The 27040-nt window shown below is 59.9% G+C and overlaps 2 protein-coding genes across 2 annotated transcripts; one reads left to right on the plus strand and one right to left on the minus strand.

Annotated features, from left to right (window-relative positions):
• The first annotated feature begins 14726 nt into the window (after nt 1–14726).
• Nucleotides 14727–16807, plus strand: LOC138735236 (serine-aspartate repeat-containing protein F-like). The gene is made up of 2 exons (XM_069883142.1): nt 14727–16308; nt 16803–16807. The coding sequence occupies exons 1-2, from the start codon at nt 14727–14729 to the stop codon at nt 16805–16807; spliced, it is 1587 nt and encodes a 528-aa protein (XP_069739243.1).
• LOC138735235 (upstream stimulatory factor 2-like) lies at nt 16464–25253 on the minus strand. The gene is made up of 5 exons (XM_069883141.1): nt 25160–25253; nt 24510–24568; nt 24322–24416; nt 18998–19126; nt 16464–17215 (listed from the first exon to the last, which is right to left on the minus strand). The coding sequence occupies exons 1-5, from the start codon at nt 25231–25233 to the stop codon at nt 17123–17125; spliced, it is 450 nt and encodes a 149-aa protein (XP_069739242.1). The 5' UTR covers nt 25234–25253; the 3' UTR covers nt 16464–17122.
• Between the last annotated feature and the right edge of the window lie 1787 nt (nt 25254–27040).

Here is a 27040-nt window from a genome sequence, read left to right on the forward strand (position 1 = left end):
AAACCCTCTCTTAGAAACCATCGATTTATTCCCATAGAAGAAAAAAGGGGGTGGGGGGGTGGGTTTCACAATAAATAGGGGGGTCCAGGGGGGTTTTGGGGGGCTCCCCTTCAAAGTGGGGGCGCGGGGGGGTCCCCCCGAGGTTTTTGGGGTGCTGGGGGGGGGTCAGGAGCGGCAGCAGAGGCCGCAGCCCCGGGTGCAGCAGTTGCAGCAGAAGGAGCAGAGGGGGAAGTGGGACCCGTGGCGGCGCCTGCGGATCTGGGGGGGGGGGCAAAAAAAAGGGGGTGAGGGGGGCCCCCCCAAATTTATCTCAGCCCCTCGAGACCCCTCCGAGCCCCACGAATCGATCTGAGCGCCCCCAAACCCCATAGGTCACCCCCCAATCCAGCCGAGACCCCTCAAACCCATCGGAGCCCCCCAAAATCCCTCAGACCCCCCCAAATCCTTCAGACCCCCCCCCAAATCCATCGGAGCCCCCCAAAACCCCCTTGAGCCCCCCCCAAACCCCTTGAGGCCCCCCAAATCCCCACCCCCAACCCAGCTGACCCCCCCCAAATCCTTCGAGACCCCCCAGAACCCCTTAACCCCCCCAAACCATTGAGCCCCCCCAATACTAAGACAATGGGGCCCCCCCAAACCCCCTTGAGCCCCCCCAAAAGCCCCTTGAACCCCCTCAAAAACACCTTGAACCCCCCCAAAAGCCCCTTGAACCCCCCCAAACCCCTTTGAGCCCCCCCAAAAATCCTTTGCCCCCCCCCCACCTGCCCGCCCCCCCCCTGCTTTTGGGGGGGCTCCTCCAGCATGGACTCAATGGGGAGCAGAGCCTGGAGGGGGGGGGGATGGAAAAAATGGGGGTGAGCCCCCCCAAAACCCCTCTGAGCCCCCCCAAATCGACCCCCCAAACACCCTGACACCCCCCAACCCCTTGAGTCCCCCAAAACCCCTTGACCCCCCCTAAATCCCTTTTATCCCCCCCAAACTCCCCTGCCCCCCCCCAGTATTAGATGCTGGGGATGCCTGGGACCCCCCAATACCGCAATATCGGGGTCCCCCCCCCAAATCCTTGACCCCACCCCAAATTTTAGGGTCCCCCCCAAACCTCCTGACCCCCCCCGACCCCTTGAGCCCCCCCAAAACCCCTTGACCCCCCCCCAAATCCCTTTTATCCCCTCCAAACCCCTCTGCCCCCCCCAGTATTAGATGCTGAGAATGCCTGGGACCCCCCCAATACCCCCAATATCGGGGTCCCCCCCCAAATCCTTGACCCCTCCCCAAATTTTAGGGTCCCCCCCAAACCCATGAGCCCCCCCAAATCCCTCTGACCCCCCCAAAACCCCTGGACAACCCCCCCTCACCTGCCCGCCCCCCCCCTGCTTTTGGGGGGGCTCCTCCAGCATGGACTCAATGGGGAGCAGAGCCTGGAGGGGGAGGGGATGGAAAAAATGGGGGTGAGGCCCCCCAAAACCCCTCTGAGCCCCCCCAAATCGACCCCCCAAACACCCTGACACCCCCCAACCCCTTGAGCCCCCCCAAAACCCCTTGACCCCCCCTAAATCCCTTTTATCCCCCCCAAACTCCCCTGCCCCCCCCCAGTATTAGATGCTGGGGATGCCTGGGACCCCCCAATACCGCAATATCGGGGTCCCCCCCCCAAATCCTTGACCCCACCCCAAATTTTAGGGTCCCCCCCAAACCTCCTGACCCCCCCCGACCCCTTGAGCCCCCCCAAAACCCCTTGACCCCCCCCCAAATCCCTTTTATCCCCTCCAAACCCCTCTGCCCCCCCCAGTATTAGATGCTGAGAATGCCTGGGACCCCCCCAATACCCCCAATATCGGGGTCCCCCCCCAAATCCTTGACCCCTCCCCAAATTTTAGGGTCCCCCCCAAACCCATGAGCCCCCCCAAATCCCTCTGTCCCCCCCAAAACCCCTGGACCCCCCCTCACCTGCCCGCCCCCCCCCTGCTTTTGGGGGGGCTCCTCCAGCATGGACTCAATGGGGAGCAGAGCCTGGAGGGGGGGGGATGGAAAAAATGGGGGTGAGCCCCCCCAAAACCCCTCTGAGCCCCCCCAAATCGACTCCCCAAACACCCTGACACCCCCCAACCCCTTGAGCCCCCCCCAAAACCCCTGGACCCCCCCCAAATCCCTTTTATCCCCCCCAACCCCCCCCCAGTATTAGATGCTGGGGATGCCTGGGACCCCCCAATAACCCCAATATCGGGGTCCCCCCCCAAATCCTTGACCCCCCCCCAAATTTTAGGGTCCCCCCCAAACCCCCCGACCCCCCCCCTCCTCACCGCTTCGCCCCCCCCCGCCAGGAGGCCGAGGCCGAGCCCCACGAGGACGATGACTCCGGTCGCCTTCATCCCCTCAATTTTGGGGGGTCCCCACCTCCTCCAGCCCCATTTATCCCCCCCCCAACCCCTCCGCCCCCCCCAAAAACCCTTCCCAGAAGGAGCCGCCCCCCCTCCCACCCCCAACCCCCCCCCCCCCCCTTCAAGGACCTTTCCTGGATGTGACCCTGATTTGAGTGGAAAAAAGCCAAATTTGGGGGTTTCCTGGCAGGAGGGGGGGGGGGAACCCCCTTTCTTGCCCCCCAACCCCCTATCCGGGGATTTGGGGACCCCCCCACCCCATATCCAGGGGTCCCAGGCACTTGGGGACCCCCCCAGACCCAAAGGACCCCCCCATATCGAGGTCCCCCAAGGCTTTGGGGTCACCTAGGGACTTGGGGACCCCCCACTTATGGGACCCCCCCCTATATCCAGGGATTTGGGGACCCCCCCACCCCATATCCAGGGGTCCCAGGCACTTGGGGACACCCCCAGACCCAAGGGACCCCCCCATATCGAGGTCCCTCAAGGCTTTGGGGTCACCTAGGGACTTGGGGACCCCCCACTTATGGGACCCCCCCCATATCCAGGGATTTGGGGACCCCCCACCCCATATCCAGGGGTCCCAGGGGTCTCAGAGCTTTGGGGACCCCCCCATATCGAGGTCCCCAAAGCCTTTGGGGTCACCTAGGGACTTGGGGACCCCCCACTTATAGGACCCCCCCCCTCATATCCAGGGATTTGGGGACCCCCCCACCCCATATCCAGGGGTCCCAGGCACTTGGGGACCCCCCCAGACCCAAGGGACCCCCCCATATCGAGGTCCCCAAAGCCTTTGGGGTCACCTAGGGACTTGGGGACCCCCCACTTCTGGGACCCCCCCCCATATCCAGGGATTTGGGGACCCCCCCACCCCATATCCAGGGGTCCCAGGCACTTGGGGACCCCCCCAGACCCAAAGGACCCCCCCATATCGAGGTCCCCCAAGGCTTTGGGGTCACCTAGGGACTTGGGGACCCCCCACTTATGGGACCCCCCCCCATATCCAGGGATTTGGGGACCCCCCACCCCATATCCAGGGGTCCCAGGGGTCTCAGAGCTTTGGGGACCCCCCCATATCGAGGTCCCCAAAGCCTTTGGGGTCACCTAGGGACTTGGGGACCCCCCACTTATAGGACCCCCCCCCTCATATCCAGGGATTTGGGGACCCCCCCACCCCATATCCAGGGGTCCCAGGCACTTGGGGACCCCCCCAGACCCAAGGGACCCCCCCATATCGAGGTCCCCAAAGCCTTTGGGGTCACCTAGGGACTTGGGGACCCCCCACTTCTGGGACCCCCCCCCCATATCCAGGGATTTGGGGACCCCCCCACCCCATATCCAGGGGTCCCAGGCACTTGGGGACCCCCCCAGACCCAAAGGACCCCCCCATATCGAGGTCCCCCAAGGCTTTGGGGTCACCTAGGGACTTGGGGACCCCCCACTTCTGGGACCCCCCCCCCATATCCAGGGATTTGGGGACCCCCCACCCCATATCCAGGGGTCCCAGGCACTTGGGGACCCCCCCAGACCCAAGGGACCCCCCCATATCGAGGTCCCCAAAGCCTTTGGGGTCACCTAGGGACTTGGGGACCCCCCACTTCTGGGACCCCCCCCCCATATCCAGGGATTTGGGGACCCCCCACCCCATATCCAGGGGTCCCAGGGGTCCCAGAGCTTTGGGGACCCCCCCATATCGAGGTCCCCAAAGCCTTTGGGGTCACCTAGGGACTTGGGGACCCCCCCGTGTCCCCCCCCCCCCCCGCTGGCCCTGGGTCCCCGTCACTCGGGCGCCACCGTGTTTGTTGTCCCCTCGTCCAGGGCACCGGGGGCAGACGGCGAGGCGCCAGCGCGGGGACACGGGGACACGGGGGCACCAGGGTTGGGGACATGGGGACATCGGGGAGCAAGGATGGAGACACAGTGGCACCGAGGGTGGGGACAGCAGGGACATGGGGGCACCAGGATTGGGGACATGGGGGACACAGGGGACACCAAGGATGGGGACATGGGGACATGGGGACCATGGTGGCACCAAGCAATGGGGACATGGGGACACGGTGGCACTGAGGGTGGGGACAGCAGGGACATGGGGACATGGGGACATGGGGGCACCAGGATTGGGGACATGGCGACATCAGGGTGCAAGGATGGAGACACGGTGGCACCGAGGGTGGGGACAGCAGGGACATGGGGACATGGGGGCACCAGGATTGGGGACATGGGGACACTAAGGATGGGGACACAGGGGACATGTGGACACCAAGCGATGGGGGCTCAGGGGACACGGTGGCACCGAGGGTGGGGACATGGGGGACATGGCGGCACCAGGATTGGGGACATGGGGACATCGGGGACCAAGGATGGAGACACGGTGGCACCGAGGGTGGGGACAGCAAGGGACATGGGGACATGGGGACACCAGGATTGGGGACATGGGGACATGGGGACACCAAGGATGGAGACACAGGGGACATGGGGACACGGTGGCATCGAGGGTGGGGACATGGGGGACATGGGGACACCAGGATTGGGGACACAGGGACATGAGGGACACAGGGGACATGGTGGCACTAAGGGATGGGGACAGCAGGGACATGGGGACATGGGGACACCAGGATTGGGGACATGGGGACATGGGGACACCAAGGATGGGGACACAGGGGACATGGGGACATGTGGACACCAAGCGATGGGGGCTCAGGGGACACGGTGGCACCGAGGGTGGGGACATGGGGGACATGGTGGCACCAAGGATGGGGACACAGTGGCACCGAGGGTGGGGACAGCAGGGACATGGGGACATGGGGGCACCAGGATTGGGGACATGGGGACATGGGGGCACCAGGATTGGGGACACAGGGGACACGGTGGCACCAGGACTGGGGACATGGGGACATCGGGGGGCAAGGACAGAGACACGGTGGCACCGAGGGTGGGGACAGCAGGGACACGGGGACATGGGGGCACCAGGATTGGGGACATGGGGACATGGGGGCACCAGGATTGGGGACACAGGGGACACGGTGGCACCAGGACTGGGGACATGGGGACATCGGGGGGCAAGGACAGAGACACGGTGGCACCGAGGGTGGGGACAGCAGGGACACGGGGACATGGGGGCACCAGGATTGGGGACATGGGGACACTAAGGATGGGGACACAGGGGACACGTGGACACCAAGCGATGGGGGCTCAGGGGACACGGTGGCACCAAGGGTGGGGACATGGGGGACATGGGGACATGGGGGCACCAGGATTGGGGACATGGGGACATCGGGGACACCAGGATTGGGGACATGGGGACACCAAGGATGGGGACACAGGGGACATGGGGACATGGTGGCACCAGGATTGGGGACATGGGGACATCGGGGAGCAAGGATGGAGACACGGTGGCACCGAGGGTGGGGACAGCAGGGACATGGGGACATGGGGACACCAGGATTGGGGACATGGGGACACCAAGGATGGGGACACAGGGGACATGGGGACATGGTGGCACCAAGCGATGGGGGCTCAGGGGACACGGTGGCACCGAGGGTGGGGACATGGGGGACATGGGGACACGGTGGCACCAGGATTGGGGACATGGGGACATCGGGGAGCAAGGATGGGGACACGGTGGCACCGAGGGTGGGGACAGCAGGGACATGGGGGCACCAGGATTGGGGACATGGGGACATGGGGGACACAGGGGACACCAAGGATGGGGACACAGGGGATATGGGGACACGGTGGCACCAAGCGATGGGGACAGGGGGACACGGTGGCACCGAGGGTGGGGACATGGGGGACATGGGGACACCAGGATTGGGGACATGGGGGACACGGGGACACGGTGGCACCAAGGGTGGGGACATGGGGACCATGGGGACACCAAGGATGGGGACACAGGGGACACGGTGGCACCAGGATTGGGGACATGGGGACATCGGGGGGCAAGGACAGAGACACGGTGGCACCGAGGGTGGGGACAGCAGGGACACGGGGACATGGGGGCACCAGGATTGGGGACATGGGGACACCAAGGATGGGGACACAGGGGACATGGGGACATGGTGGCACCAAGCAATGGGGACATGGGGGCATGGGGACATGGGGGACATGGTGGCACTAAGGGATGGGGACAGCAGGGACATGGGGACACCAAGGATGGAGACACAGGGGACACGGGGACACGGTGGCACCAAGGATGGGGACGCAGGGGACATGGGGACACGGTGGCACCAAGCAATGGGGACACAGGGGACATGGGGGAGATGGGGGACATGGTGGCACCAAGGATGAGGACACGGTGGCAGCAAGGGTGGGGACACAGAGGGACACGGTGGCACCAGGATTGGGGACATGGGGACATCAGGGACCAAGGATGGAGACACGGTGGCACTGAGGGTGGGGACAGCAGGGACACGGGGACACCAGGATTGGGGACATGGGGACATGGGGACACCAAGGATGGGGACATGGGGACATGGGGGCACCAGGGTTGGGGACATGGGGACATCAGGGAGCAAGGATGGAGACACGGTGGCACCGAGGGTGGGGACAGCAGGGACATGGGGGCACCAGGATTGGGGACATGGGGACATCAGGGAGCAAGGATGGAGACACGGTGGCACCGAGGGTGGGGACAGCAGGGACATGGGGACATGGGGACACCAAGGATGGGGACACAGGGGACATGGGGACATGTGGACACCAAGCGATGGGGGCTCAGGGGACACGGTGGCACCGAGGGTGGGGACATGGGGGACATGGGGACATGGGGGCACCAGGATTGGGGACATGGGGGCACCAGGATTGGGGACATGGGGACATTGGGGACCAAGGATGGGGACACAGTGGCACCGAGGGTGGGGACAGCAGGGACATGGGGACATGGGGACACCAGGATTGGGGACATGGGGACATGGGGACACCAAGGATGGGGACATGGGGACATGGGGACATGGTGGCACCAAGCAATGGGGACATGGGGACATGGGGGACATGGTGGCACTAAGGGATGGGGACATGGGGGACATGGGGACACCAAGGATGGAGACACAGGGGACATGGGGACATGGTGGCACCAAGCGATGGGGCCTCAGGGGACACGGTGACACTGAGGGTGGAAACATGGGGGACATGGGGACACCAGGATTGGGGACATGGGGCCATGGGGCCACGGTGGCACCAAGGATGGGGACATGGGGGACATGGGGGCACCAGGACTGGGGACATGGGGCCATGGTGGCACCAAGGATGGGGACACGGTGGCACTGAGGGTGGGGACAGCAGGGACATGGGGACATGGGGGCACCAGGATTGGGGACATGGGGGACACGGGGACACGGTGGCACCAAGGGTGGGGACATGGGGACATGGGGACACCAGGATTGGGGACATGGGGACACCAAGGATGGGGACACAGGGGACATGGGGACATGGTGGCACCAAGCGATGGGGACACGGGGGACACGGGGGCACCAAGGGTGGGGACATGGGGACATGGGGGCACCAGGATTGGGGACATGGGGACATGGTGGCACCAAGGATGGGGACACGGTGGCACTGAGGGTGGGGACAGCTGGGACATGGGGGCACCAGGATTGGGGACACGGGGACACGGTGGCACCAAGGGTGGGGACATGGGGACCATGGGGACACCAAGGATGGGGACACAGGGGACACGGTGGCACCAGGATTGGGGACATGGGGACATCGGGGGGCAAGGACAGAGACACGGTGGCACCGAGGGTGGGGACAGCAGGGACACGGGGACATGGGGGCACCAGGATTGGGGACATGGGGACACCAAGGATGGGGACACAGGGGACATGGGGACATGGTGGCACCAAGCAATGGGGGCATGGGGACATGGGGGACATGGTGGCACTAAGGGATGGGGACAGCAGGGACATGGGGACACCAAGGATGGAGACACAGGGGACACGGGGACACGGTGGCACCAAGGATGGGGACGCAGGGGACATGGGGACACGGTGGCACCAAGCAATGGGGACACAGGGGACATGGGGGAGATGGGGGACATGGTGGCACCAAGGATGAGGACACGGTGGCAGCAAGGGTGGGGACACAGAGGGACACGGTGGCACCAGGATTGGGGACATGGGGACATCAGGGACCAAGGATGGAGACACGGTGGCACTGAGGGTGGGGACAGCAGGGACACGGGGACACCAGGATTGGGGACATGGGGACATGGGGACATGGTGGCACTAAGGGATGGGGACATGGGGGACATGGGGACACCAAGGATGGAGACACAGGGGACATGGGGACATGGTGGCACCAAGCGATGGGGCCTCAGGGGACACGGTGACACTGAGGGTGGAGACATGGGGGACATGGGGACACCAGGATTGGGGACATGGGGCCATGGTGGCACCAAGGATGGGGACACGGTGGCACTGAGGGTGGGGACAGCTGGGACATGGGGACATGGGGGCACCAGGATTGGGGACATGGGGACACTAAGGGATGGGGACATGGGGACCATGGGGACACCAAGGATGGAGACACAGGGTATGGCAGGGACACGGGGACATGGTGGCACCAGGATTGGGGACATGGGGACATGGGGGACACAGGGGACACCAAGGATGGGGACATGGGGACATGGGGACACCAGGATTGGGGACATGGGGACATCGGGGAGCAAGGATGGAGACACGGTGGCACCGAGGGTGGGGACAGCAGGGACACGGGGACATGGGGGCACCAGGATTGGGGACATGGGGACACCAAGGATGGGGACACAGGGGACATGGGGACATGGTGGCACCAAGCGATGGGGACACGGGGGACACGGGGGCACCAAGGGTGGGGACATGGGGACATGGGGGCACCAGGATTGGGGACATGGGGACATGGGGGCACCAGGATTGGGGACATAGGGACACGGTGGCACCAAGGGTGGGGACATGGGGACCATGGGGACACCAAGGATGGAGACATGGTGGCACCAAGGGTGGGGACAGCAGGGACATGGGGGCACCAAGGATGGGGACACAGGGGACATGGGGACATGGTGGCACCAAGCGATGGGGGCTCAGGGGACACGGTGGCACCGAGGGTGGGGACAGCAGGGACATGGGGGCACCAGGATTGGGGACATGGGGACATGGGGGACACAGGGGACACCAAGGATGGGGACACAGGGGATATGGGGACACGGTGGCACCAAGCGATGGGGACAGGGGGACACGGTGGCACCGAGGGTGGGGACATGGGGGACATGGGGACACCAGGATTGGGGACATGGGGGACACAGGGACACGGTGGCACCAAGGGTGGGGACATGGGGGACATGGGGACACCAGGATTGGGGACATGGGGGACACAGGGACACGGTGGCACCAAGGGTGGGGACATGGGGGACATGGGGACACCAGGATTGGGGACATGGGGGACACGGGGACACGGTGGCACCAAGGGTGGGGACATGGGGACCATGGGGACACCAAGGATGGGGACACAGGGGACACGGTGGCACCAGGATTGGGGACATGGGGACATCGGGGGGCAAGGACAGAGACACGGTGGCACCGAGGGTGGGGACAGCAGGGACACGGGGACATGGGGGCACCAGGATTGGGGACATGGGGACACCAAGGATGGGGACACAGGGGACATGGGGACATGGTGGCACCAAGCAATGGGGACATGGGGGCATGGGGACATGGGGGACATGGTGGCACTAAGGGATGGGGACAGCAGGGACATGGGGACACCAAGGATGGAGACACAGGGGACACGGGGACACGGTGGCACCAAGGATGGGGACGCAGGGGACATGGGGACACGGTGGCACCAAGCAATGGGGACACAGGGGACATGGGGGAGATGGGGGACATGGTGGCACCAAGGATGAGGACACGGTGGCAGCAAGGGTGGGGACACAGAGGGACACGGTGGCACCAGGATTGGGGACATGGGGACATCAGGGACCAAGGATGGAGACACGGTGGCACTGAGGGTGGGGACAGCAGGGACACGGGGACACCAGGATTGGGGACATGGGGACATGGGGACACCAAGGATGGGGACATGGGGACATGGGGACATCGTGGCACCAAGCAATGGGGACATGGGGACATGGGGGACATGGTGGCACTAAGGGATGGGGACATGGGGGACATGGGGACACCAAGGATGGAGACACAGGGGACATGGGGACATGGTGGCACCAAGCGATGGGGCCTCAGGGGACACGGTGACACTGAGGGTGGAGACATGGGGGACATGGGGACACCAGGATTGGGGACATGGGGCCATGGGGCCACGGTGGCACCAAGGATGGGGACATGGGGGACATGGGGGCACCAGGATTGGGGACATGGGGCCATGGGGGACACAGGGGACACCAAGGATGGGGACATGGGGACATGGGGACACCAGGATTGGGGACATGGGGACATCGGGGAGCAAGGATGGAGACACGGTGGCACCGAGGGTGGGGACAGCAGGGACACAGGGACATGGGGACACCAAGGATGGGGACACAGGGGACATGGGGACACAGTGGCACCAAGCGATGGGGACACGGGGGACACGGGGGCACCAAGGGTGGGGACATGGGGGCACCAGGATTGGGGACATGGGGGACACAGGGGACACCAAGGATGGGGATATGGGGACATGGGGACCATGGTGGCACCAAGCAATGGGGACATGGGGACACGGTGGCACTGAGGGTGGGGACAGCAGGGACATGGGGACATGGGGACATGGGGGCACCAGGGTTGGGGACATGGGGACATCAGGGAGCAAGGATGGAGACACGGTGGCACCGAGGGTGGGGACAGCAGGGACATGGGGACACCAGGATTGGGGACATGGGGGACACCAAGGATGGGGACAGCTGGGACATGGGGGCACCAGGATTGGGGACATGGGGACATCAGGGTGCAAGGATGGAGACACGGTGGCACCGAGGGTGGGGACAGCAGGGAAATGGGGACATGGGGGCACCAGGATTGGGGACATGGGGACACTAAGGATGGGGACACAGGGGACATGTGGACACCAAGCGATGGGGGCTCAGGGGACACGGTGGCACCGAGGGTGGGGACATGGGGGACATGGTGGCACCAAGGATGGGAACACAGTGGCACCGAGGGTGGGGACAGCAGGGACATGGGGACACCAGGATTGGGGACATGGGGACATGGGGACACCAAGGATGGAGACACAGGGGACATGGGGACACGGTGGCATCGAGGGTGGGGACATGGGGGACATGGGGACACCAGGATTGGGGACACAGGGACATGAGGGACACAGGGGACATGGTGGCACTAAGGGATGGGGACAGCAGGGACATGGGGACATGGGGACACCAAGGATGGAGCCACAGGGGACATGGGGACACGGTGGCACCAGGATTGGGGACATGGGGACATCGGGGAGCAAGGATGGAGACACGGTGGCACCGAGGGTGGGGACAGCAGGGACATGGGGACATGGGGGACACCAGGATTGGGGACATAGGGACACGGTGGCACCAAGGGTGGGGACATGGGGACCATGGGGACACCAAGGATGGAGACATGGTGGCACCAAGGGTGGGGACAGCAGGGACATGGGGACACCAGGATTGGGGACATGGGGGACACAGGGGACGTGGTGGCACTAAGGGATGGGGACATGGGGACATGGGGACACCAAGGATGGGGACACAGGGGACACGGTGGCACCAGGATTGGGGACATGGGGACATCAGGGACCAAGGATGGAGACACGGTGGCACTGAGGGTGGGGACAGCAGGGACACGGGGACACCAGGATTGGGGACATGGGGACATGGGGACACCAAGGATGGGGACATGGGGACATGGGGACATCGTGGCACCAAGCAATGGGGACATGGGGACATGGGGGACATGGTGGCACTAAGGGATGGGGACATGGGGGACATGGGGACACCAAGGATGGAGACACAGGGGACATGGGGACATGGTGGCACCAAGCGATGGGGCCTCAGGGGACACGGTGACACTGAGGGTGGAGACATGGGGGACATGGGGACACCAGGATTGGGGACATGGGGCCATGGGGCCACGGTGGCACCAAGGATGGGGACATGGGGGACATGGGGGCACCAGGACTGGGGACATGGGGCCATGGTGGCACCAAGGATGGGGACACGGTGGCACTGAGGGTGGGGACAGCAGGGACATGGGGACATGGGGGCACCAGGATTGGGGACATGGGGACACTAAGGGATGGGGACATGGGGACCATGGGGACACCAAGGATGGAGACACAGGGTATGGCAGGGACACGGGGACATGGTGGCACCAGGATTGGGGACATGGGGACATGGGGGACACAGGGGACACCAAGGATGGGGACATGGGGACATGGGGACACCAGGATTGGGGACATGGGGACATCGGGGGGCAAGGACAGAGACATGGTGGCACCGAGGGTGGGGACAGCAGGGACATGGGGACATGGGGGCACCAGGATTGGGGACATGGGGACACCAAGGATGGGGACACAGGGGACATGGGGACATGGTGGCACCAAGCGATGGGGACACGGGGGACACGGGGGCACCAAGGGTGGGGACATGGGGACATGGGGGCACCAGGATTGGGGACATGGGGACATGGTGGCACCAAGGATGGGGACACGGTGGCACTGAGGGTGGGGACAGCTGGGACATGGGGGCACCAGGATTGGGGACATGGGGACACCAAGGATGGGGACACAGGGGACATGGGGACACGGTGGCACCAAGGGTGGGGACATGGGGACCATGGGGACACCAAGGATGGAGACACGGTGGCACCAAGGGTGGGGACAGCAGGGACATGGGGGCACCAGGATTGGGGACATGGGGACACCAAGGATGGGGACACAGGGGACATGGGGACATGGTGGCACCAAGCAATGGGGACATGGGGGCATGGGGACATGGGGGACATGGTGGCACTAAGGGATGGGGACAGCAGGGACATGGGGACACCAAGGATGGAGACACAGGGGACACGGGGACACGGTGGCACCAAGGATGGGGACGCAGGGGACATGGGGACACGGTGGCACCAAGCAATGGGGACACAGGGGACATGGGGGAGATGGGGGACATGGTGGCACCAAGGATGAGGACACGGTGGCAGCAAGGGTGGGGACACAGAGGGACACGGTGGCACCAGGATTGGGGACATGGGGACATCAGGGACCAAGGATGGAGACACGGTGGCACTGAGGGTGGGGACAGCAGGGACACGGGGACACCAGGATTGGGGACATGGGGACATGGGGACATGGTGGCACTAAGGGATGGGGACATGGGGGACATGGGGACACCAAGGATGGAGACACAGGGGACATGGGGACATGGTGGCACCAAGCAATGGGGCCTCAGGGGACACGGTGACACTGAGGGTGGAGACATGGGGGACATGGGGACACCAGGATTGGGGACATGGGGCCATGGGGCCACGGTGGCACCAAGGATGGGGACATGGGGGACATGGGGGCACCAGGATTGGGGACATGGGGCCATGGTGGCACCAAGGATGGGGACACGGTGGCACTGAGGGTGGGGACAGCAGGGACATGGGGACATGGGGGCACCAGGATTGGGGACATGGGGACACTAAGGGATGGGGACATGGGGACCATGGGGACACCAAGGATGGAGACACAGGGTATGGCAGGGACACGGGGACATGGTGGCACCAGGATTGGGGACATGGGGACATGGGGGACACAGGGGACACCAAGGATGGGGACATGGGGACACCAGGATTGGGGACATGGGGACATCGGGGAGCAAGGATGGAGACACGGTGGCACCGAGGGTGGGGACAGCAGGGACACAGGGACATGGGGACACCAAGGATGGGGACACAGGGGACATGGGGACACGGTGGCACCAAGGGTGGGGACATGGGGACCATGGGGACACCAAGGATGGAGACACGGTGGCACCAAGGGTGGGGACAGCAGGGACATGGGGGCACCAGGATTGGGGACGTGGGGGACACAGGGGACACCAAGCATGGGGACATGGGGACATGGGGACACCAGGATTGGGGACATGGGGGACGAGGTGGCACTAAGGGATGGGGACAGCTGGGACATGGGGACCATGGGGACACCGAGGATGGGGACACAGGGGACTTGGGGACACGGTGGCACCAAGCGATGGGGGCTCAGGGGACACGGTGGCACCAGGATTGGGGACATGGGGACATCGGGGAGCAAGGATGGAGACCCGGTGGCACTGAGGGTGGGGACAGCAGGGACACGGGGGACATGGGGACACCAGGATTGGGGACATTGGGGACATGGTGGCACCAAGGATGGGGACTCAGGGGACATGGGGACATGGTGGCACCAAGGGTGGGGACAGCACGGGGGAGGGCTGGTGGCCTTGGGGACTCTGGTGGCCCCAGAGGTGCCACCAACGATGACAAAGGTGCCACCAACGATGATGAAGGTGCCACCAATGATGACGAAGGTGCCATCAACGATGATGGTGCCACCAATGGTGACATCAATGACAATGGTGCCACCAACGATGACAAAAGTGCCACCAACGATGGTGATGGTGCCACCAATGGTGACATCGATGATGATGGTGCCACCAACGATGACGAAGGTGCCACCAATGATGACAATGGTGCCACCAACGATGACGAAAATGCCACCAATGATGATGAAGATGCCACCAATGGTGACATCGATGACGATGGTGCCACCAACGATGACGACGGTGGCTCCAACGATGACAAAGGTGCCACCAACGGTGACATCGATGACGATGGTGCCACCAACGATGACAAAGATGCCACCAATGATGACAATGGCGCCACCAACGATGACAAAGGTGCCACCAATGGTGACATCGATGACCAAGGTGCCACCAACGATGACAAAGGTGCCACCGACAGTGACATCGATGACGATGGTGCCACCAACGACGACGAAGGTGCCACCGACGATGACAAAGGTGCCACCGACGGTGACATCGATGACGATGGTGCCACCAACGACGACGAAGGTGCCACCGACGATGACAAAGGTGCCACCGACGGTGACATCGATGACGATGGTGCCACCAATGACGACGAAGGTGCCACCGACGATGACAAAGGTGCCACCGACGGTGACATCGATGACGAAGGTGCCACCAACGATGACAAAGGTGCCACCAATGACGATGATGGCGCCACCAATGATGACAAAGGTGCCACCAACGATGATGAAGGTACCACCAATGGTGACATCAATGACAATGGTGCCACCAACGATGACGAAGGTGCCACCAACGATGACAAAGATGCCACCAATGATGATGAAGGTGCCACTGACGGTGACACTGATGATGAAGGTGCCACCAATGGTGACAAAGGGGCCACCAATGGTGACATCGATGACAAAGATGCCACCAACGATGACGAAGATGCCACCAATGATGATGAAGATGCCACCAATGGTGACATCGATGACGAAGGTGCCACCAACGATGACGATGGTGCCACCAATGGTGACATCAATGATGATGGTGCCACCAATGATGATGAAGGTGCCACCAATGATGACAATGGTGCCACCAACGATGATGAAAATGCCACCAATGATGATGAAGATGCCACCAATGATGATGAAGATGCCACCAATGGTGACATCGATGACGAAGGTGCCACCAACGATGACGAAGGTGCCACCAACGATGATGAAGATGCCACCAATGGTGACATCAATGATGATGGTGCCACCAACGATGACAAAGGTGCCACCAACGATGATGATGGTGCCACCAACGATGAAGGTGCCACCAACGGTGACATCGATGACAATGGTGCCACCAACGATGACGACGGTGGCTCCAACGATGATGAAGGTGCCACCGACGGTGACATCGATGACGATGGTGCCACCAACGATGACGAAGGTGCCACCAACGGTGACAAATCTCTCTCTGTCCCCCAAAAAAGACTCAAAATCCCCAAAATTCCACTTTTTCTTCCATTTTTTTCCATATTTTTCTCCCCCCCCTCCCCCCCAAAAAAAAGTTCGCGGGGGGGGGGGTTGGAGCGGCCCCTCCCCCCCCCCGGGTGCTACAAAATGATAATTAATTAATTACAATAAATGTTAATTACAAAGCAAAGGGGGCGCCCCCCCCCCCCCACCAGGGGCCTTTGGAAAGGGGAGGGGGGGACCCCAAGATTGAGGGGGGGGGAGCACGGGGTGACCCCAAAAGTGAGGGGGGGGGTGGCCTTGGGGGGGTCCCCAAGGGGGGCGGGGACGGACCCCAAGGTGGAGGGGGGGTCCCCAAAATGGGAGGGGGACCCCAAAATTGAGGGGGGGACCCCAAAATTGAGAGGGGTGTCCTTGATGAGGGGGGGGTCCCCAAGATTGGGGGGGGGGTCGCATAGTCCTTGCTGGGGGGTCCCCAAGGTTGAGGGGGGTCCCCAAGGTCTCTGGGGGGGGTCCCAGGGGGGTCCCCAAGGTCTCTAGGGGGTCCCCAAGGTGGGGGGGTCCCCAAAATCGGAGGGGTGGGGGTCACATGGCCTTGTTGGGGGGGTCCCCGAGGTCTCTGGGGGGTCCCCAAGGTCCCTGGGGTGTCCCGGGGGGGGTCCCCAAGGTCTCTAGGGGGTCCCCGAGGTGGGGGGGGTCCCCAAAATCGGAGGGGAGGGGGTCACATGTCCTTGCTGGGGGGGTCCCCAAGGCCTCTGGGGGGGTCCCCGAGATTGCGGGGGGGGTCCCCGAGGGGGGGTTCAGGGGGCGCTGGGGTCGGGGGGGGCCCCTTCCAGCCCCCGTTGCTGCAGCTGAGCCCGCAGAGCCGCGTTCTCGCTCTTCAGCTCCTCCATCTGCAAAGGGGGACAGGGGGCTAGTGACGGCGACTGGGGGGCTAGTGACCGCGGGGGGAGGGCTAGTGACCGCGGGGGGGGCCTAGTGACCGCGAGGGGGGGGGGTAGCGACCGCGGGGGGCGGCTAGTGACTGCGAGGGGGTGGCTAGTGGCTTGGAAAGGGTGGCTAGTGGCTTGGAAAGGGTGGCTAGTGGCTTGGATAGGGTGGCTAGTGGCTGGGATGGGGTGGCTAGTAGCTGGGACTAGGTGGCTAGTGGTTTGGATAGGGTGGCTAGTGGCTAGGATGGATTGGCTAGTGGCTGGGATACGGTGGCTAGTGGCTTGGAGGGGGTGGCTAGTGGCTGGGAGGGGGTGGCTAATGGCTGGGAGGGGGTGGCTAGTGGCTTGGATAGGGTGGCTAGTGGCTTGGATGGGTTGGCTAGTGGCTGGGAGGGGGTGGCTAGTGGCTGGGAGGGGGTGGCTAATGGCTGGGAGGGGGTGGCTAGTGGTTTGGATGGGGTGGCTAGTGGCTGGGAGGGGGTGGCTAGTGGCTGGGAGGGGGTGGCTAATGGCTGGGAGGGGGTGGCTAGTGGCTGGGAGGGGGTGGCTAATGGCTGGGAGGGGGTGGCTAGTGGCTTGGATAGGGTGGCTAGTGGCTGGGATGGATTGGCTAGTAGCTGGGAGGAGGTGGCTGGTGGCTGGGACTGGGTGGCTAGAGGCTTGGAGGGGGTGGCTAGTGGCTGGGATGGATTGGCTAGTGGCTGGAATGGATTGGCTAGTGGCTGGGATTGGGTGGCTAGTGGCTCGGACTGGGTGGCAAGTGGCTTGGATAGGATGGCTAGCGGTTTGGAGGAGTGGCTAGTGGTCCGGGGGGGTGGCTAGCGGCCTGGGCGGGTGGCTAGTGGTCCGGGGGGTGGCTAGTGGATTGGAGGGGTGGCTAGCGGCCTGGGGGGGTGGCTAGTGGTCCGGGGGGGTGGCTAACGGCCTAGGGGGGAGGCTAGCAGCCTGGAGGGGCGGCTAGCGGCCTGGGGGGCTGGCTAGCGGCCTGGAGGGGTGGCTAGTGGTCTGGAGGAGTGTCTAGCGGTTTGGAGGGGTGGCTAGCTGCCTGGAGGGGTGGCTAGTGGCTTGGATAGGGTGGCTAGTGGCTGGGATGGGGTGGCTAGTAGCTGGGAGGGGGTGGCTAGTGACTTGGATGGGGTGGCTAATGGCTGGGACTGGGCGGCTAGTGGCCTGGAGGGGTGGCTAGAGGCCTGGAGGGGCGGCTAGCGGCCTGGAGGGGTGGCTAGTGGTTTGGAGGGGCGGCTAGCGGCCTGGAGGGGTGGCTAGAGGCCTGGAGGGGCGGCTAGCGGCCTGGAGGGGTGGCTAGTGGTTTGGAGGAGTGTCTAGTGGTTTGGAGGGGTGGCTAGCGGCCTGGGGGGGGTGGCTAGCAGTTTGGAGGAGTGGCTAGTGGCTTGGATACGGTGGCTAGGGGCTGGGACTAGGTGGCTAGTGACTGGGACTGGGTGGCTAGTGATTTGGATGGATTGGCTAGTGGCTTGGATTGGGTGGCTAGTGGCTGGGACTGGGTGGCTAGTGGCCTGAAGGGGTGGCTAGCGGCCTGGGGTGGGTGGCTAGTGACCTGAAGGGGTGGCTAGCGGCCCGGGGGGGTGGCTAGTGGTTTGGAGAGGTGGCTAGTGGTTTGGATGGGAGGCTAGCGGCCTGGAGGGGTGGCTAGCGGCCTGGAGGGGTGGCTAGCGGGCCGGGGGGGTGGCTAGTGGTTTGGAGGGGTGGCTAGCGGGCCGGGGGGGTGGCTAGCGGGGGCACCTGCTGGCGCAGGAGGTCGTTGTCGAGCTGGAGGCGCTCGGCCTCCTGGGCGGCCGCCTGCAGGCGCTGGTGGCTCTGGCGCAGCTCCCGCACGTAGTCGCACGCCTTCGACAGGATCCCCCCCTTGCTCTGGGGGGGCGCGTCAGGGCACCCCCACCCCAAGGAAAACCCGAAAAACCCACCCCCGAGAACCCTAAAACCCAGCAAAAGCCACCCCAAAACCCCTAAAATCCAGCAAAACCCACTCCGAAAACCCTAAAAACCATCAAAAACCACCCCAAAAGCTCTAAAGTCCAGCAAAAGCCACCCCAAAACCACCACATCCCATGAAAATCCTCCCCGAACCCACCCAAAACCTCCTAAAATCCATCAAAACTCACCCCAAAAACCCTAAAAACCATCAAAACCCACTACAAAAAGCCAAAAAATCCAGCAAAACCCAAGCCAAAAGCCCTAAAATCCAGCAAAACCCACCCCAAAAGCCCTAAAATCCAGCAAAAACCACCACAAAACCCCTAAAATCCACAAAAAAACCCCACAAAAACCCTAAAATCCATCATAACCCACCCCAAAAGCCCTAAAATCCAGCAAAACCCACCCCAAAAGCCAAGAAAATCCATCAAAATCCACCACAAAAGCCCTAAAATCCAACAAAACCCAAGCCAAATGCCCTAAAATCCAGAAAAAAACACCACAAAACCCCCTAAAATCCATCAAAACCCATGAAAATCCATCAAAACCCACTCCGAAAACCCTAAAATCCATCAAAATCCACCCCAAAAGCCCTAAAATCCAGCAAAAACCACCACAAAACCCCTAAAATCCACAAAAAAACCCACAAAACCCCTAAAATCCATCATAACCCACCCCAAAAGCCCTAAAATCCAGCAAAACCCACCCCAAAAGCCAAGAAAATCCATCAAAATCCACCACAAAAGCCCTAAAATCCAACAAAACCCAAGCCAAATGCCCTAAAATCCAGAAAAAAACACCACAAAACCCCCTAAAATCCATCAAAACCCACGGAAGTCCATCAAAACCCACTCCGAAAACCCTAAAATCCATCAAAATCCACCTCAAAAGCCCTAAAATCCAACAAAAACCACCACAAAAGCCCTAAAATCCAGCAAAAACCAACCCAAAAGCCCTAAAATCCATCAAAATCCACCACAAATGCCCAAAATCCAGCAAAAACCACCCCAAAAGCCAAGAAAATCCATCATAACCCACCCCAAAAGCCCTAAAATCCAGCAAAACCCAAGCCAAAAGCCCTAAAATCCAGAAAAAAACACCACAAAAACCCCTAAAATCCATCAAAACCCACGAAAATCCATCAAAACCCACTCCGAAAACCCTAAAATCCACCAAAATCCACCCCAAAAGCCCTAAAATCCAGCAAAAACCACCACAAAACCCTAAAATCCACCACAACCCAACCCAAAAGCCCTAAAATCCAGCAAAAACCACCCCAAAAGACGTAAAATCCAGCAAAAACCACCACAAAACCCCTAAAATCCACAAAAAAACCCTACAAAAATCCTAAAATCCATCATAACCCACCCCAAAAGCCCTAAAATCCAGGAAAACCCACCCCAAAAGACGTAAAATCCAGCAAAACCCACTCCAAAAACTCTAAAATCCACCAAAATCCACCACAACCCCCCTAAAATCCATCAAAAACCACTCTGAAAGCCCTAAAATCCAGGAAAACCCACCCCAAAACCCCTAAAATCCATGAAAACTCACCCAAAAGCCCTAAAATCCACCAAAACCCACCGTAAAAACCCTAAAATCCTGAAAAAAACCCACAAAAACCCTAAAACCCAGCAAAAAACACCACAAAACCCTAAAATCCATCAAAATCCACCCCAAAAGCCCTAAAATCTAGCAAAACCGACACCAAAACTCCTAAAATCCAGCAAAACTGACACCAAAAGACCTAAAATCCAGCAACACTGACACCAAAAGACCTAAAATCCAGCAAAACCGACACCTAAACCCCTAAAATCCAGCAAAAACCACCCCAAAAGCTCTAAAATCCATAAAAAAATACCACAAAAGCCCTAAAATCCACCAAAACTCACCACAAAAGCCATAAAATCCATAAAAACCCACCACAAAAAGCCATAAAATCCATCAAGTCACCCCAAGAACCCTAAAATCCATCAAAACCCACTCCGAACCCTAAAATCCACCAAAATCCACCCCAAAAGCCCTAAAATCCAGCAAAAACCACCACAAAACCCTAAAATCCACCAAAATCCACCCCAAACCCCCTAAAATCCAGCAAAACCCACCACAAAACCCTAAAATCTACCAAAAACCACCACAAAAGCTCTAAAATCCAGCAAAAACCACCACAAAACCCCCTAAAATCCACCAAAAGCCACCACAAACCCACTAAAATCCACCAAAAACCAGCACAAAACCCTTAAAATCCAGCAAAACTCACGAAAATCCATCAAAACCCATCCGAAAAACCCTAAAATCCACCAAAACTCACCCTAAAATCCACCAAAACTCACCCCAAAACTCCTAAAATCCAGCAAAACCCACCTCAAAAGTCCTAAAATCCATCAAAACCCACCCCAAAAACCCTAAAATCCAGCAAAACTCACTCCAAAACCACTAAAATCCAGAAAAAAACACCACAAAACCTCCTAAAATCCATTAAAACTCACCCCCAAAACCCCTAAAATCCATTAACCCCCCCAAAAAGCCCTAAAATCCACCGAAACCCACCTCAAAACCCCTAAAATCCATAAAAAAAACCCTGAAAAGCCCTAAAATCCACCGAAACCCACCCCAATACTCCTAAAATCCATCAAAAACCACACCAAAAACCCTAAAATCCATCAAAACCCACCCGAAAAGCCCTAAAATCCAGCAAAACTCACCCCCAAACCCCTAAAATCCAGCAAAACCCACCTCAAAAGTCCTAAAATCCATCAAAACCCTCCCCAAAAACCCTAAAATCCAGCAAAACTCACTCCAAAACCACTAAAATCCAGAAAAAAACACCACAAAACCTCCTAAAATCCATTAAAACTCACCCCCAAAACCCCTAAAATCCATTAACCCCCCCAAAAAGCCCTAAAATCCACCGAAACCCACCTCAAAACCCCTAAAATCCATAAAAAAACCCCTGAAAAGCCCTAAAATCCACCGAAACCCACCCCAATACTCCTAAAATCCATCAAAAACCACACCAAAAACCCTAAAATCCATCAAAACCCACCCGAAAAGCCCTAAAATCCAGCAAAATCCACCCCCAAACCCCTAAAATCCAGCAAATCCTCTAAAACCCCCCAAAATGCTCCCCAAACCCCCCCAAATCCACCAAACTCCTCCCCGGGACCCCTTCAAGACCCCCAGGACCCCCCCAAACCCCTCCAGGACCCCCCAAATCCCTCCTTGGATCCCATTTAAGACCCCCAGGACCCCCCAAAACCCCTCCAGGACCCCTCAAACCCCCCCATGGATCCCATTTAAGACCCCCAGGACCCCCCCAAAACCCCTCAAACCCTGCATGGATCCCATTTAAGACCCCCAGGACCCCCCCAAAATCCCTCAAACCCCGCATGGATCCCCTTTAAGACCCCCAGGACCCCCCCAAACCCTCCAAGACCAACCAAATCCCCCTTTGGGACCCCTTTAAGATCCCCAGGACCCCCCCAAAAACTCCCCAAATCCCCCCTGGGACCCCTTTAAGACCCCCAGGACCCCCCCAAACCCCTCCAGGACCCCCCCAAATCCCCCCTTGGATCCCTTTAAGACACCCAAGACCCCTCTAAACCCCTCCAAGACCCCCCAAATCCCCCCTTGGATCCCCTTTAAGACCCCCAGGACCCCCCCAAAACTCCTCAAATCCCTCCTTGGATCCCATTTAAGACCCCCAGGACTCCCCAAACCCCTCCAGGACCCCCCAAATCCCCCCTTGGATCCTATTTAAGACCCCCAGGACCCCCCCAAAACCCCTCAAACTCCCCTGTGGATCCCCTTTAAGACCCCCAGGACCCCCCCAAAACCCTCCAAGACCCCCATGGTCCCATTTAAGACCCCCAGGACCCCCCCAAAACCCCTCCAAGACCCCCCAAATCCCCCCTTGGATCCCATTTAAGACCCCCAGGACTCCCCAAAACCCCTCAAATCCCCCCTTGGATCCCATTTAAGACCCCCAGGACTCCCCAAACCCCTCCAGGACCCCTCAAACCCCCCCTTGGATCCCATTTAAGACCCCCAAGACTCCCCCAAACCCCCCAAATCCCCCCTGGAACCCCTTTAAGACCCCCAGGACCCCCCCAAACCCCTCCAGGACCCCCCCAAATCCCCCCTTGGATCCCTTTAAGACACCCAAGACCCCTCTAAACCCCTCCAAGACCCCCCAAATCCCCCCTTGGATCCCCTTTAAGACCCCCAGGACCCCCCCAAAACTCCTCAAATCCCTCCTTGGATCCCATTTAAGACCCCCAGGACTCCCCAAACCCCTCCAGGACCCCCCAAATCCCCCCTTGGATCCTATTTAAGACCCCCAGGACCCCCCCAAAACCCCTCAAACTCCCCTGTGGATCCCCTTTAAGACCCCCAGGACCCCCCCAAAACCCTCCAAGACCCCCATGGTCCCATTTAAGACCCCCAGGACCCCCCCAAAACCCCTCCAAGACCCCCCAAATCCCCCCTTGGATCCCATTTAAGACCCCCAGGACTCCCCAAAACCCCTCAAATCCCCCCTTGGATCCCATTTAAGACCCCCAGGACTCCCCAAACCCCTCCAGGACCCCCCAAATCCCCCCTTGGATCCCATTTAAGACCCCCAAGACTCCCCCAAACCCCCCAAATCCCCCCTTGGATCCCATTTAAGACCCCCAGGACCCCCACAAAACCCCTCAAACCCCGCATGGATCCCCTTTAAGACCCCCAGGACCCCCCCAAACCCCTCCAGGACCCCTCAAACCCCCCCTTGGATCCCATTTAAGACCCCCAGGACTCCCCCAAACCCCCCAAATCCCCCCTTGGATCCCCTTTAAGACCCCCAGGACCCCCCCAAAACCCCTCAACCCCCCCCATGGATCCCATTTAAGACCCCCAGGACCCCCCAAATCCCCCCTTGGATCCCATTTAAGACCCCCAGGACTCCCCCAAACCCCCCAAATCCCCCCTTGGACCCCTTTAAGACCCCCAGGACCCCCCCAATCCTCCTCAAATCCCCCCTTGGACCCCTTTAAGACCCCCAGGACCCCCCCAAACCTCCTCAAATCCCCCCTTGGACCCCTTTAAGACCCCCAGGACCCCCCCAACCCCCCCTCCAGGCCCCCCCCCCTTACCGCCCCGGTTTTGCTGTTGTCGGCGCCGCAGTCGGGGATGATCTTGGAGAGCTGAACGATCCAGTTATTGATCTTGTCCCGGCGCCGGCGCTCGACTGGGGACAGGGACACGGGGACGTTGCGGGGACGCGGGGACACGACAGGGACACGATGTGGGGGGGACACACGCGTGTGTCCTCCCCGCTCACCCTCGTTGTGCTGCGCTCGCCGCCGCTCGTCCCGGGGCACTCGGGGTCCCTCCAGCTTCCTACAGGGACACAGGGGGGACACACACGCGTGTCAGGGCGTGTTCGGAGCGTGTTGGAGCGTGTCGGGGGGGATTAAAGCGTGTTGGGGCGTGTTCGAGGCCGCTCGAAGCATCTCGAGGCGTGTTCCTGGCGTGTTTGAGGTGGATTGAAGCATGTTGGAGCGTGTCAGGAAAAATTAAAGCGTGTTGGGGCGTGTTCGAGGCCGCTCGAAGCATCTCGAGGCGTGTTCATGGCGTGTTTGAGGTGGATTGAAGCATGTTGGAGCGTGTCAGGAAAAATTAAAGCGTGTTGGGGCGTGTTGGAGGCCGCTCGAAGCACCTCGAGGCGTGTTCATGGCGTGTTTGGGGTGGATTGAAGCATGTTGGAGCGTGTCAGGGGGGATTAAAGCGTGTTGGGGCGTGTTCGAGGCCGCTTGAAGCATCTCGAGGCGTGTTCCTGGTGTGTTTGAGGTGGATCGGAGCGTGTCAGGGGGGATTAAAGCGTGTTGGGGTGTGTTCGAGGCTGCTCTAAGCATCTCGAGGCATGTTCTTGGCGTGTTTGGGGTGGATCGGAGCGTGTCGGGGGGGATTAAAGCCCCTCGAGGTACTCACGGCGAGTAGGGGTGGGCGCGGGGGGCGATGCTGTGGGGGGTCCCCGGCTGCAGCACGTCTTGGGGGGTCATCATCACATAGAACTGCCCTGGGAGGGGGGGGCTGGAGTCACCCCAACATCCCCTCGACCCCAACTCCCCCCTTTTTGCCCCCCAAATCTCTTTGGTTTCCTAACAATCCCTTTTGTTCCCCAAAGATCCTCTTTTTTCCTCCCCAAAACCCATTTTCCCCCCCAAAAAATACCTTTTCCCCCCAAAACCCTCTTTTCCCCCAAAAAAAAATCCCTTTTCCCCCAAAAAAAACCCTTTTTCCCTCCCAAAAAAACATTTTTCCCCCCCCAAAAAACCATTCTTTCCCCCCAAAAAACCATTTTCCCCTAAAAAAATCCCCTTTCCCCCCAAAAAAAACCCCTTTCCCCAAAAAATCCTCCTTTTCCCCCCAAAAAACCCTTTTCCCCCAGAAAACCCTTTTTCTCGCAAAAAAAAACTTTCCACCCCCCAAAAAAAACCCTTTTTCCCTCAAAAAAACTACCTTTTTCTCCCCCAAAATGCCTTTTTCCCCAAAAAAACCCCTTTTCCCCCGAAACCCCCTTTTTCCCCTCAGAAAAACACTTTTTCCTTCCCAAAAACCCCATTTTTCCCCAAAAAACTCCTTTTCCCCTCAAATAGAAACATTTTTCCCCCCAAAAACTCCCTTTCCCCCAAAAAAACCCATTTTCCCCTCCCAAAACCACCATTTTCCCCCACCAAAACCCCCTTTTCCCCTCAAAAAAACCCATTTTTCCCCCAAAAAACCCTCTTCCCCCCAAAAAAACCCCCTTTTCCCCCAAAAAAACACCTTTTTCCCCCACAAAGAAACCCTTTTTCCCTCCCCAAAAAACAAATTTTCCCTCCCAAACCCCCTTTTTCCCCTCAAACAAAACCCCATTTTCCACCACAAAACCACCCTTTTCCCACTAAAAACCCCATTTTTCCCACCAAACCCCATTTTTCCCATCAAAAAAAAATATATTTTCCCCCTAAAACCCCCTCTTCCCACTCAAAAAACCCTTTTTCCCACCCAAAAAACCATTTTCCCCCCCAAACCCCACTTTTCCCCCACAAAAAACACCCATTTCCCCCCCCAAACCCATTCCCCCCCCACAAAAAAAAAAACCTTTTCCCTCCAAAAAAACCCCCTTTTTCCCCCAAAACCCCTTTTCCCACCCCAAAAACACATTTTTCCCCCAAAACCCCTTGTCTCACCGATCAAAAAAACCCTTTTTCCCCTCAAAAAACCCCATTTTTCCCCCCAAATCCCCTTTTTCCCCTCAAAAAAAAAATTTTTCCCCCCTAAAAACCCCTCTTCCCCTTCAAAAAACCCTTTTTCCCTCCCAAAAAAACATTTTTCCCCCCCAAACCCCTTTCCCCCCCAAAAAAAAACCTTTTCCCTCCAAAAAAACCCCTTTTTCCCCCCAAAACCCCCTTTTTCCCTCCCCAAAAAAACATTTTTCCCCCCAAAACCCCTTTCTCACCTCAAAAAAAAACCCTTTTTCCCCTCAAAAAAACCCATTTTTCCCCCAAAACCCCTTTACCCCCTCAAAAAAACATTTTTCCCCCCAAAACCCCTTTTTCCCCTCAAAAAACCCCATTTTTCCTCCTAAAACCCCCTTTTACCCTCAAAAAAACCCCATTTCCCCCAAAACCCCCCTTTTCCCCCCCAAACCCCCCCTCTTTCTCCCCCCAAAAAAACACCCCTTTTTCTCCCAAAACCCCCTTTCTCCCCCCCCAAACCCCCATTTTTCCCACCAAAACCCCCTTTTTCCCCCCAAACCCCCTTTCTCCCCCTCAAAAACCCCCTTTCTCCCCCCCAAAAACCCCCTTTTTCCCCCCAAACCCACTT

Source organism: Phaenicophaeus curvirostris, unplaced genomic scaffold (genome assembly GCF_032191515.1).
Source record: "Phaenicophaeus curvirostris isolate KB17595 unplaced genomic scaffold, BPBGC_Pcur_1.0 scaffold_611, whole genome shotgun sequence".
Classification (NCBI taxonomy): domain Eukaryota; kingdom Metazoa; phylum Chordata; class Aves; order Cuculiformes; family Cuculidae; genus Phaenicophaeus; species Phaenicophaeus curvirostris.

Excerpts from the sequence above, each read along its gene's own strand:
- LOC138735235 (XM_069883141.1), bottom strand. The coding sequence starts at position 25,233 with ATGATGACCCCCCAAGACGTGCTGCAGCCGGGGACCCCCCACAGCATC. Across the intron at positions 24,417-24,509 it reads GCGAGCGCAGCACAACGAGG|TCGAGCGCCGGCGCCGGGAC; the intron begins GTGAGCGGGGAG and ends CCCTGTCCCCAG. Across the intron at positions 17,216-18,997 it reads ACGACCTCCTGCGCCAGCAG|ATGGAGGAGCTGAAGAGCGA; the intron begins GTGCCCCCGCTA and ends CCCCCTTTGCAG.
- LOC138735236 (XM_069883142.1), top strand. The coding sequence starts at position 14,727 with ATGGTGGCACCAAGGGTGGGGACAGCACGGGGGAGGGCTGGTGGCCTT.